Source organism: Mirounga leonina, unplaced genomic scaffold (assembly GCF_011800145.1).
Source record: "Mirounga leonina isolate KUSES-001 unplaced genomic scaffold, KU_Mleo_1.0 Mir_55, whole genome shotgun sequence".
Lineage (NCBI taxonomy): Eukaryota > Metazoa > Chordata > Mammalia > Carnivora > Phocidae > Mirounga > Mirounga leonina.
Window position 1 is genome coordinate 7920356 of NW_023270816.1, and position 13712 is coordinate 7934067.

A 13712-nucleotide genomic window follows, 5' to 3' on the forward strand; every position below is an offset into this window, starting at 1 on the left:
TTCCTTCCTTCCCTCCTTCCTTCCTTCTTTCCTTCCTTCCCTCCTTCCTTCCTTCTTTCCTTCCTTCCCTCCTTCCTTCCTTCCTTCCTTCCTTCCTTCCTTCCTTCCTTCCCCCCTTCCTTCCTTCCTTTTTCCTTGCCCAACATGGGGCTTGAACTCACAACCCTGAGATCAAGAGTCCCATGCTCTAACGACTAACCCAGACAGGCTCCCCTCAACATAAATTTTCTTAATTAATTCTCACTGTGGTGGGAACAGAAGCCCATAAGGGTTCAGTAACCTACCAACATTCCTAAAAAGTTAGTGGCACAATAAAAACAAGGAAGCAGGTCTACACTAGTGTATTTTCCACCACACATATAACCAAACTTACAGGGTATATTTGATTTGAGATACTAGGAAGGACTGGGACTTTAAGGCTTTTGCAACACAAGCACTATATAAAAATAACACAATTCACAACTTCTAGTATCTTTGCTTCTCTAACTTGTTGAATTTAAAACCAGTCAAAATACAAGCATTATTTGATTATAATTACTTATGTTTTGGTATCTAATATCAGCACTTCCTTTTATAAATATATCCTCATTTTGTAAACAGTTTTCTCATTATAATATCATCATAGTACATGCACTCATTACAAAATTTTAAGAAAGAGGTCTACAGTCCACAATATCTACAGATTTCAATAGCTTGAAAATAATTTCCATAATATTACATTTTCAACATTATAGGAAGTAACTATTATTGAAGTAAAGCTCAACCTTAAGGGAAAAACCAAAAGACAGTTGACACAAAAGAGAATTAACTATCTTAAAAGGCCAAAAAGTGAACCCAACATTGCATAAAAAGCAAGCTTGTTTCATCCTGGTTTTCTTGTGCTTTGAACAACATTAACAGAACAAATTAGACTGCTGTAAGCAAAGAGTATCAGAATCCATTTCTTGATTTATGCTTGATTTTCTGGGTTTGCTGTCTCTGGTCAGGAGATAATTAAGAGGCAGGCCCTCACATAAATAGCTGACATCACTGGTCAATTGAGGAAGCTGCAGCCAACCACATTCCCCTCATTGTTTCTCCCACTGTTGTGCTTGTCAACACAAACTTCAAGTTATTGTCTCCAAAATGAGATCAATACCAGCACTGGTAAGAAACACTTGAACTTTCAGCAAGAGAAATTACTTTACCTAAATGACTATATCCAGACTGATTTACCGAGGTCTAAAAAACAAACCAAGAATAAAACAAGTAAAAATAAAAAATCTAAATAGTGCTTCTAATTTGGAGTTCTGTGAGTGTGGGATATAGGATCCATCACCCTAGGGCTCCGTGGCGGGCAGAATGGGGAGTGCTCCATGGCAGGCAGTGGTGAGGCCTGGCTCGGGGCCTCACTCCTGTTTCTTGCACATCTGCTTATCTCTTGTATGTGACAGGCCACTGAAGAGCAATTCGTAATTAATAAGGAACAGTGTTTTACTATAATGTTGTAACTACCAAAGGACTTCATATTATTATGTGTAAAAATAGTTAAACAAGATACATAAGCAAAAGGGATGCAAATGTCTAAAAAAAAAGTCAATTTTTGAATGTTAAGCTTGATTCTTAAGTTTGGTGACAGTGCTCCTTGTAGATGTTCAGACTGCGATATGACTGAGCGAGCGAGTCTCTACCAGTCAAACTCCACTCTGTTCTTTTAAGTGACAGGAGCTGCCATTTGAAGAATAAAGAAGGCTTTAGTTTCTAGTTGCAACAGAAGTGTGCTATGTGACTGATTAAACCAACTGGGCAGTTACAGAATAATGTGCCTAAGTCATTACATACACCAGCTCAACGTCCACTGCGGTCTTCCCGTAGTACGGGAAGGGGCAAGGGCAGTAGTTTTTAGGCATGCCCCGCTTCTGGGCAGAGGACAGCCTGCAGACTCCCAGCGGGCTATACCTTTACCTACCTGGGGCACTAGTAAGGTTTCCCGACATGATTTCCAAAAGGACCGCCTCCGGAAGACTGCATTTCCAGGAGGGACGCCAAAGCCTCCCAGGCGCGCTTTCGCCGGCACTGCAATGTCATTCCCAGAAGTACTACCTTCAGGAGGCGGGTCCTGGTGGGAATGATATCACAGTATGACAAGGACTGTCAGCACACCTGCGAATAGGCACAGGAGAGTGGGTAACAGGACATCTGCACAGCGGCAGTCACAGCGTATGGACATTCTACTTCCAGCTGTACCTTATTTCTTTGGTCTTCTTGAAGATAGGTTTTCCTTCCTTTTCCTCTCCAATATCAAAAAGGTCTGAATATAACTCCTTGTTCTTATGGTCTACCTGGAAAAGTGCACAACGATCGGCATTCACCAGATTTTTTGCATATATCTAAAGACAAACAATAAAACGAGAGTAAGCCAATGAGAAATTCAGAGTTTAAAGGCAAACTTTACCAGAAATAAATATAAATTTCAGCTGATCTATACTCTGTGTGGAAAACTGGCACTGTAACTCAACAAACAGAGGTATACGAATACAAACACTGCACGTCCCTGTTAACACGGTGACGTTGGCAGACACCGCTGCTCTGCGCAGGTGCCCCGGGCTGGGTGCTGAAACATGGCAGGACCATCCTGGGGGCCGGAGAGCAGCTGCTGGCCTCCCTCCCTCCGAGCCCTGCTGCACCCCGGCCTCGCTTCCAGGACCTCCAGGCTTCGACCCTCACGCCCGGTACCAGCCCTGTCAGCTCTAAGGCCGCAGTGCATTCTGACTGGCTGGCATTTGAGATACAGCAGTCGTGAAAAAATATGAAATACAACTTCTAACGAGGTTCATATTTACATTTGTTGCATTTTACTTGCTGCGTTAATAATAACGTGCAACAATCATCGAGTGTCTACTGTATGTGCCAACTCTCACACTTTTTTGAGTCTTCCTTCACTTAATCCCCACAATCACAATATTAAGTCAGGGAATATTTTTATCTCCACCGCACATGTTAGGATAATTGAGGCACAGAGGTAACTAGACTTGTCCACTATCACATGGCTAGTAAATGGCAGATAGGGTATTTGAACTCATACTAGTCATTTTCATGGCCCATGCTCTTAAAACAAGTATGCCTTTTCATTTCTAATTGGAAAACTGTGTATTCATTTGTCATTCACTTGTTCATCAATTTCCTTCCACAATTATTTCTTTAACGCCTAAAATATCCCACTGTCCTTTGTGGGTTCAGACCACAGTTACGGTTCAATTAGCATATTTACCTGGATTAAGAATTCTGGCAACTTCAACCCTCCAGATTTTAGACATAAAATTATTCTCCAGAGAAAAGAGCTGATTCTCAGAGAAAAACAGCCGTCACAGTCTATGCAAGAGGGACATGGGCCACCTTGTGGCCAGAGGAAAATATAAAATCTCATGTAAAACTACAGATTTAATGAAAAGAAATCAGCACAGTTTAGGTACCCTGGTTCATCCTCATAGTTTATACTTGTCTTTATAAACTGTACTCACTCACTCAAAAAATACCGGCTATGCCGGGGACTGAGTACATTGGGTATTATCAGTACGATAACTTACAATTTGTCTCTTTCCATTATCCCATGAATTCTGTGACACAAGAAACTGCTTCTTTTTCTCCCCACAATATTCCAAAAACCCAGCACAATACCTAGAGTAGAGGTCAGCTAACTAAAATCCATCTGCCAAATCTAGTCCATTGTCTGTTTTTATAAATAAATTTTTATTGGGAAAGAACTATGTTCATTCCTTTATGTATTGTTTAAGGATGCTACAATGGCAGAGTTGAGTGACTGCAATAGAGTACGGCCCATGAAGCATAAAACTTTACTATTCGACCCTTAACAAAAAACATCCGCCAACCCTTTAGAACATATAAGATCTCCATAACCTAAGAACCCTCAATAAATATTTGAGGAAGGATGAATGACATAAAGTTAGGGAGACAGTAATGGCAAACAGAAGAATCACCCATCTATTCTGCAAACTCATGGGATCTTGAATTGTTAAATAATAATAATGATCCTACACTATTAGAGATTACATTATGAAGCGGAATTTGCATCCCTATCGCCTAGGTCATGTTAATTGCTTAACACTTTGGCACATATTTATATTAATATTTATAAACATCTGAATGGAATGGACAATTTTCTAGAAAACGGAAATGTATTGAGAAGGAGTTGAAAAATCTGAAGACAACTGTACAACTGTCAAGGAATTATCCCCATAAAAGGTCTCAGGCTCAAATGATTTCAAATATGAATTATTTAAGAATCTTCAAATAAATTCGCATCCCATTTACAGTGTTCTATGTTCAGAAAGAACAAAACTTTTTCAGTTATTTTTAGAACCCTTGCTAAACTACTGATACTGAAAATTGACAAAGATACTATAAAAAAAGAAAATCACAAACCAATTTACCTTGGAAACAGAAGAAAACTCATAAATAAAAATTTTCAGCAAATCAAACTTAGGAATAAATTAACATATTACAATATTTAAAAATTATACTTTATTCAGAACTGTTCAGCATCATAAACTCTATTATTTCATAATATAATAAAACAAAGGAAAACAAATCACACAATTACCTTCATGGTTGTCAAAAATGCATGTGATGCAATTCAGCAATCATTCATGATAAAAACTTTAGTAAAATGGAATAGAAGGACATATGTACGTGTGTATATATACCCATATCGAAGCCCCTACAATGTCTGGCTTTGAACACCAACAGGGCTTATACCCAGTAGACCTAGCGGGCTCCCATGCAGACTTACTTGCCCAGAGACCAGCACAAAGCAGCAGGTGGAAAAGCTCCTAGAATGTATGTGAAGGAGATTCACTTACTAATTTTAAATTGTCTGCCAGATGGGCAGGAGCCTTTTGGGACACAAAAGTGCTGGTGGGTGCCATTTTTTCACTCCCCTATTACCTTGACAGCGCTGGTGGGCCACACTCTGGCCCCGCGCTCTCCCGTGGCCCTGTCAAAGCTGGTGGGTGCACCCCAGCCCAGTGCTCTCCCTCAGCCTCGCTAAAGCTGGCAGGGTGTAGGAAGTCTGTTCAGGGGATGCCCCTTGATCATCTGGCTGGGGAGGCTGGCAGAGGCGGGGAGCTTGCGTTCCTGGGTCCTATAGGATTGTGACAACCGGACAGACCGTTCTTGGCAGGCTACTACCCTAGGGCACTACACAGACAGCAGACTGAAACACACCCTTAGTCTTCCTGTGAAGAAGGCCTATTTACTTGTCCTGGCACCTCAACCTGAGGAGCAGACTTAGGTTTGCCACACATCAAGAGACTACGGAGGCGCCATCTGGGAAAGCAGGGTGGGGACGCCATCTTTGTGCTCTCCCTTGGTCTTGCTACAGCTTGCCAGTTCCTCTCAGAAAGGATCTGATATACTTGTCTGGAGCCCTGATTTTTACAATTGTCACCAATTTTTACAGATCACCTGGTCTGGAGGCCAGCAGGGTTCACAACTGTGGTCCCACAGGACTGTATATATCTGCATACTTCAAAAGCTGGTGCCTGACACTCTTGGTTCCAATCAGCCAGAAACCAGGTGCTGACTGAAATCTTTCCCTGTGCAACACTATTAGGTCTTGACACACCCTCAACAACGGGGACCTATCAGAATAAATCAGCCTCCTCAGATAACCACAAAGGTTTGAAAGACAACCAAGCACTAGGGCAAGTTGAATGATAAGGTTCACTGCCTGCACCAGGTCACTCCTTCAAGACTGGGAGAGGCAGCTGTTTCACCTAATATATAGAAACAAACACAGAGAGTCAAGCAAAATGAAGAAAACAGAGGATATGTTCCAAACAAAGGAACAAGATAAAACCTCAGGAAGAACAACTAGTGAAATGGAGATAAGTAACTTACCTGATAGAATCCAAAGTAATGGTCATAAAGATGCTCACTGAACATGGGAGAAGGACAGATGAACACAGTTGAGAACTGACATCCTAATCAATGATAAAGAGCTGAAGGGTTTTCCTCTAAGATCAGGAATAAGACAAGGATACCCACTCTCACTACTTCTGTTCAATACAGTATTGAAAGTTCTAGCCAGAGCAGTGAGGCAAGAAAAAGAAATAAAAGGCATTCAAATTTGATAAAAAGAAGTAAAACTGACATGCTTTTACATATAAAAAGCCCTAAAATCTCCACCAATAAACTATTAGAATTAATGAACAAATTCAGTAAAAAGTTGCAGGGTACAAAATGAACATACAAAAATCTGTTGCATTTCTTCCTTTTTTTTTTTTTAAAGATTTATTTAATTGGCAGGGGGGATGGGCAAAAGGGAGAGGATCTTTAAGCAGACTCCCTGCTGAGTGTGGAGCCCAATGCTTCTGGGCTTGATCTCATGACCCATGAAATTATGACCTGAGCTGAAACCAAAAGTCAGATGCTCAATCCGACTGAGCCACCTAGGTGCCCCCTGTTGCATTTCTATATACCAACAACGAATTATCATAAAGATAAATTAAGAAAACAACCCCATTTACTATTACATCAAAAGAATAAAATACCTAGGAATAAATTTAATCAAGGAAGTGAAAGACCTGTACACTGAAAATTTTAAGACACTGATGAAAAAACTGAAGACACAAATAAATGGAAAGATACTCCATGCTCATGGATTAGAAGAATTAATATTGTTAAAATGTCCATATTACCCAAAGCAATCTACAGATCTGATGCAATCTCTATCAAAATTCCGATGGAATTTTTCACAAACTAGAATAAAGAATCCTAAAATTAGTATGCAACCACAAAATATCTCAAATAGGCAAAGCAATTGTGAGAAAGAACAAAGGTGGAAGCATCATGCTGCCTGATTTCAAACTTATTACAAAGCTATAGAAATCAAAACAGAATGGTTTTGGCATAAAAAGAGAAATGTAGATCAACTGAACAGAATAGAGAGTCAACACATATATGGTCAATTAATTTATGACAAAGAAGGCAAGAATATAAGTGGAGAAAGGATAGTCTCTTCAGTAAATGGTGCCAGGAAAACTAGAGAGCCATGATGGAAAAGAATGAAACTGGACTAATATTTTATAATATAAAAAAATTAACTCAAAATGGAATCCATTTAATGGAATGGAAGACCTGAAGCCATAAAACTTCAAGAACAAAACATAGGCAGTAAGCTCTTGGACACTGGTCTTGGCAATGTTTTTGTTTCTTTGTTTTTGTTTTTGGATCTGATTCCAAAAGCAAAGGCAACAAATGCAAAAATAAGTGGGACTACTCAAGCTAGAAAGGCTCCTGCACAGCAAAGGAAACCATCAACAAAACGAAGAGGCAACCTACTGAATGGGAGAAAATATTTACAAATCATATCTGGTAAGGGACTAATCTCCAAAATACATAAAAAAATGCATACAACTCAATAGCAAAAAATAAACAACCCAATTAATAAATGGGCAGAGGACCTGAAAGGCATTTTTCCTAAGAAGACTTGCAGATGGCCAAGAGGTATATGAGAAGATGCTCAGCATCACTAATCATCAGGGAAATGCAAACCCAAACCACAATGAGGTATCACCTAAATCCTGTTAGAAGGGCCAGTATCAAAAAGATAAGAACTATCAAGTGCTGGAAAGGATGTGGAAAATTGGGGAACTCCTGTGCACTGTTGATGGGAATGTAAATTAGTGTAGCTACTATGGAAAACAGTACAGAGGTTCCTAAAAACATTAAAAACAGACCTACCATATGACCCAGGAGTTCTTCTTTCAGGTATTTATCCTAAGAAAACAAACACTAACTCGAAAAGCTATACCTGCACCACCATGTTCTCTGCAACATTATTCACAATAGTCAAGATATGGAAACAACCTAAGTGTCCACCAATGGATGAACGGATAAACTGTGGTATATGTCTATACGATGGAATACTACTCAGCCATAAAAAAGAAGGAAATCTTGCCTTTTGTGACAATACAGATGGATCTGAAGGCTATTATGCTAAGTAACATAAGTCAAATACTATTTGGTCTCACTCATATCTGGCACCTAAAAGACAAAACAAACAAATAAAACAAAACAAAGTTCATGGATAGAAAGAACAGAGTGGTGGTTGCCAGTGTGGAGGGGGATGGAGGTGGACAAAATGGACGATGAGGGCGGAAGATACAGACTTCCAGTTGTGAAATGAATAGGTCATGGAGGTGTGGTGTTTAGCATGGTGACTATACTCAATGGTATTACAGCACATATTTGAAGGTGGCTGGGAGAGTGGATCTTGAAATTTCTTATCACAAGAAAAAAATCTGGGGGGGTAACTTTTTATGGTGATGTTTGGTGACTAGACTTATTATGGTGATCATTTCGTCCTGTATACAAGTGTTGAACTGTTACATTGTACACCCGAAACTAATGTTGTTTGTCAATTACACCTCAATTAAAAAAGAAAAAACGACAACTAGGTAAGAAAATACATATTTGATAAGAGAATTCTACTGTTCAGTGATAAGGTTATTATGTTGAAAAATCAACTGAAGAACAATTACAGGTAGTGAGAAAGGCTTCTGTTCAGAGATTAGTGATTCTGAACATATGTTTACATTTTCATTCTCCCCAAATATTAGGCTTTCAGTCTGAAATGGCGCTCTCACACACTGAAAAGGAATAGAGAAATCCTAGACACCTTTTGGGAATATTTATGAGCTCCAAGAATCAGAAGGTCATTCTAAAAGCCACCCGCCTCTCCTATGCATGCACGCGCACGCACACACAGAGGTTTACTCGTAAGTGGAAAACAATTTCCAGTAACAAGAATGGATTTAAAATTCAGTGAAAACAAGAACACTGTTGGATGGAAGCAGCGAGAGTAACAAATTTTCCTCAACGTGTACACTTCTCCTACCTAATTGTTAGGAATGTTTGTTGGAGGTCCCCAGCAGATACTGTGTAACTTTTCCTTCTATTCCTAATTTGCTGTTGAGTTTGCAGTTATTGGGTATTGAGCATTATAAAATTGTTGTATGCCATTATTAAAATGATGTAATTTTTCTTCCTTTACTCAATTAGAATAAGGAATTATATTACTTTATTACTTACTGTTGAACCACTCTTGCATTCCTGGGGTGAATGCTGTTTAGCTGTGATGTAATCTTTACTCCTGAGTTTGTTGTTACTATATATTTCTGACCTTTGCATCAATATTTTGCTCAATGGCTTTCCTTTTCTCTGTCCTTGGATAACACCGGCATTAGGTCGAAAAGCCAGATAGTAGCCAGCGTTGGTGAGAATGTGGGGAAACCAGAACCTATGTGCACTGCCAGTGGGAACATAATATGGTGTAGCTGCACAGAAACAGTCTGGCCGTTCCTCGAAAAGTGAACCACAGGGCGCCTGGGTGGCTCAGTTGGTTGAGCGACTGCCTTCGGCTCGGGTCATGGTCCTGGAGTCCCGGGATCGAGTCCCGCATCAGGCTCCCTGCTCGGCGAGGAGCCTGCTTCTCCCTCTGACCCTCCCCCCCCATGTACTCTCTCTCTCATTCTCGCTCTCTCAAATAAATAAATAAATCTTTAAAAAAAAAAAAAAGTGAACCACACACTAACATACGACCCAGCAGTTCCACTCCTAGGTACACACCCAAACCAACTGAATACAATTAAAAAAATGTATACAGATGTTCAAAGTAGCACTTTTCACATTAGCCAAAATGTGGAAACAAGCCAAATGTTCATCAGCCAATGAAAGGATAAAAAATAGCAGTCGTTCTGGTACTTGCTACAGCCTGGGTGGACTTTGAAAACAGTGTGCTAAGTGAAAAAAAGCCAGGCACAAAAGGCCATACGTTACATGATCTCTTTTATGTGAGTTGTCTAGAATACGTAAACCCATAGAAAAAGAAAGTAGATTAGTGGTTGTTTAGGACTGTTGGGGGGGTTGGAGGGAGGGAGGAGGATGGGGGCATAAGTAAGTGATGGCTAAAATGATATGGAGTGTTGTTTTGAGGTAATGAACATGTTCTTAATTGATTGGTGATGGTTGCACATATCTTTGAATATACTAAAAACCACTGAATTGAACACTTTAAATGGATGAAGTGTGCTGTGTAATTATATCTCAATAAAACTGTTTTTAAAAAGAAAATATTAATAATACTAGTCAACAAGTATTTCTTATACTCCGAGTCAAGCTATGTCAATCCAGATATTTATATTTTTACAGTTTTCTTAATATTTTTCACTTCTTTACAAACTCCTTAAATTTTGTCATAGCCAAACAAATGATTTTTTAACTATGCAATTAAGAACTCTTTTTCATCCAAATAAAACTATCAATATAACTAATTAAATAAGGAATGGGTTTGAAAGCAATAAATAACCCCTAATGTTACTAATTCCCTTCATAAGCTTTCGGTCTCTACAAGACACGGAGCATATAATACTCCATACTCAATTGCCATGATTTCAAAGAGAAATACATCAGTGTGTATCATGAAGCCTGGAGATAAGCCTATAATAAACCCATAACTTACTGCACAGGATTACTATCTTTTGAGAAAAGACCAGGAAAATGAGAAGGAGAAAGAACCCTTGTCAAAATACACAACAGGGCAAGAATGGTGCCAAGCAAGCCTGACAACCTGTGGAGTGCACATACAGGTCACTTTGGCTGTAAGCCGCTTCTTTAAAGGAGTCTCGCCAGAGAACTAAAGCAGCAACACAAGAAAATATGGATAAAACTCTACTTCCTATGGCTTTCAGCTTCAAGTGCCTATTCGTCTTCCAGATAGAGAGGAATAATTGTGATTAAAACTAAACAGAATGGACCTTAAGATCAAGAAGAGTCAGTTGGGAATTCCTAAGGTCAGTCGGTAGGCAAAAGGTATTTTGGAGAGTATAAAAAGGAACTAAATGTTTTTTCAAAGTATAGCTCACCACTAAATAATGAAAAACTCAGATGTTTTTTCAAAAGTTATTCAAAATACCTCCAAAATTAATCAAAAGTGACAAATAAATCAAAGCAACACCTCCGCTCACTAAGCACCATCTTTTCATCGTACTTAAAACACTTTATACATCAAATACATGAAAATATTCTACTAAGTATTAGGACATGAATCTAACAGTTAAATACAATCATTTTCAAAATAAAAAGCAGCCTACCATTATGTGTTCAAGTAGAGAGTCTATTGCGACTATGTTATCAAAATATGTCCTGAAAAAAAGGAACATAAAACTGGTAATTAATCTAAATAACAACATAGAACATATTAAACTGAATACATTTCCCATTTTTGTGTACATTTAAGCAAAAAATGTAAAGATATATGTTGATTTCTGTCCTTTTGTGGAAGCAACCAATAACATTACTTTAGAGAGAGAAATAAAACTTTATCATTAACTTTGGTATGAAGTCTCTAATTTCAGAGGATGAATTAAGTAATATTTTATTGGTAAGTACCTATTTTGAGAGAAAGTTTGTAGCATTTAACTAAAACTATGAAGGGATAAAATTGGGCTCACCATATTTAATATTTTCATGAATATCTGAAATAAAAATATTTAAATTTGCTAAATCTCATTAATATTGTTAAAATATAAATTATCACTGAAAAACTGGAAAGTTAAAATGTTAAACTGTACTGAGAAAGCAATGTAATTCATTTGAGAAGTAATACCAGAATACAAGAAATGATAATAGCCTACTGACTTTGCACAAGTAAATTATATATATTCATTACTATAAACAGCAAGTAAATATTTTGGAGATATATGGCACCTACATTAAAATGTCAACCTGATCAACAGATGAATCAGTAAGCATGTATTTCAGGGACTATGTTAATCTAGGATCTATTGGCAAGGTACTGCTTTCACTTTAGGTTCCTATGAATTTAGCAATGTACTCAGAATTAAAGTAACTTAATAATGATAAACAACGCCTTTTGTTGAGAAGACTACATTTCCTCTTCAGGTTGGAGCCAGCAAGACTTAGCACATGCTTAATCACTCTGTGCACAGAGGAACGTACAGCAAGGAATATGGTAAAGTCAAATGGGTTTCCCCTAGGGGAGAGACTTACAGGGATCTAACAGGACCGTGGGAGACTTGCAAGATACTCAAATACACTAGCAAAGGAAGGCGCACAGCTTCTCTTTCTATGTGTTCTGAAGTAGTAACATCATGTGTCCCATAGACACTGTTTAATTCTCTCTCTCAGAGACATAGCTGACCTATGGGATCAAATGAGAGCCCTCTCACGCTCATGGTTCCCTAATTTCATATTTCAAGAAATACATGTAACACAAAGCAGCAACTCCAGACTAATTAGTGATGGGATTACAACACTTGTGAACGATAAGTTATTAAGTGCTGCCAAAGTGATCTACGAGAGAGAACATGGTCAGAGCTGCTGCTGGTGGAAGAACAGGTACGTTATTCTTCTATTAACTTGCCAGGGAGACCGTGACCCTGAAGTGACCACATCTTGGGGAATTATTTTAGATTTCAGGAATTCAGTAGATGGGTCAGATCTATGGATAATCTTCCTTTTAGCAGGCAAAACCAGTTATGAACCTCGAATGTAATAAATATCTATAACTGCTTTCACTGCCAGCCCAAGGAGGTTTTTCTAGGTCAAACTTCAGAGAAATGGAACATTTTCTCTAAAATGATAACTGAGCTACCATACATGGGAAAATTAAAATAATACTACCGATAATATGGTTTACTTTACTGGCATTTGTAGAAAATGCCAGAGAGGACTTTTTGGAAAGTAATAAACTAAAACATTTCCTCTTCTACTGTTCTCAGTTTTCTCCTACAAAAATAGAAATACTTAGTGTCCTTAACATGCTCTAGTGAGTCTATTTAGAAAATATACACCAAATTGCAAATTAACATTATCACATATAAATCTGCAGGCCTTCACTTGTAAAGTGAACACAGATGAGAATGTAACTTCACGGTCTGAAATATGAACTTTCTTACCAGACTACTTACTGACTGCAGTGGACAGTCAGTCGCTGTCCGAGCCTGCACTTAACTTAAACCACTGATCAAGAAGACCTACCTCAACTCTAGAAATGAACACTTACTTTGATACATCAAGTAGGAAGTCATTCAATTCAGTCTGTTTAGCAAGGCCTCTGCATACCTACCATAGAAAATAATGGCTATTAATCATAAGAGATTTCTGCTTATTTAAAATAACAATTCCTGAATACTATTTACTTTTTTTATTTTAAAAGACTTATAAAGCAGTAATATTATTAGTAAGAAGTCATATTTATCAAATGTTTAAATGTGTTAAGCTCTGTTCTATGCGCTTTAGCGTTACTGTCTCATTTAATCATCACAAAACACTATAGATTTGGGGTTTACTTTTATAACTGAAGCATAAAGAAGTTCAGAACCATGCTCCCACTCCGGAATTACTAAGTGATGGAACCAGCATTCAGATCCAGGGAGTCTACCTCCAGAGTTGCTCTTTAAAACTTCTTTCCACTTTAAAAAATGACACTTGGTGGGTGGTGGTGTATGTGCCCACCACCCACTTGGGCACATATTCCATTTATACTTGCTATGGTCAGATCTGAAAGGTCCTTGCTCCTCATACTATTATCCTGTAACTACGTACTTTATCTCCTCCCCTCACAAACCGTGAGTGTGCTGAAACGGATTTAAAAAACAAAACAACAGTGAAAAGAAGTGGAGGGTACA

At 38.4% G+C, this 13712-nt stretch overlaps 1 protein-coding gene across 5 annotated transcripts in view; it reads right to left on the minus strand.

Moving 5' to 3' along the window:
* The window catches only part of LOC118001954 (cAMP and cAMP-inhibited cGMP 3',5'-cyclic phosphodiesterase 10A), a 292816-nt gene that overhangs the window by 56518 nt on the left and 222586 nt on the right, over nucleotides 1-13712 (minus strand). For 4 of the 5 annotated variants that reach the window (XM_034992152.1, XM_034992148.1, XM_034992149.1 and 1 more), the window contains 3 exons: nucleotides 13088-13146; nucleotides 11154-11205; nucleotides 2227-2369 (listed from right to left, as the gene is read on the minus strand). In XM_034992152.1, coding sequence (XP_034848043.1) covers nucleotides 2227-2369; nucleotides 11154-11205; nucleotides 13088-13146 — 254 coding nt within the window. The remainder of the gene's footprint in view (nucleotides 1-2226; nucleotides 2370-11153; nucleotides 11206-13087; nucleotides 13147-13712) is intronic. The other variant, XM_034992150.1, reaches the window with a different exon arrangement.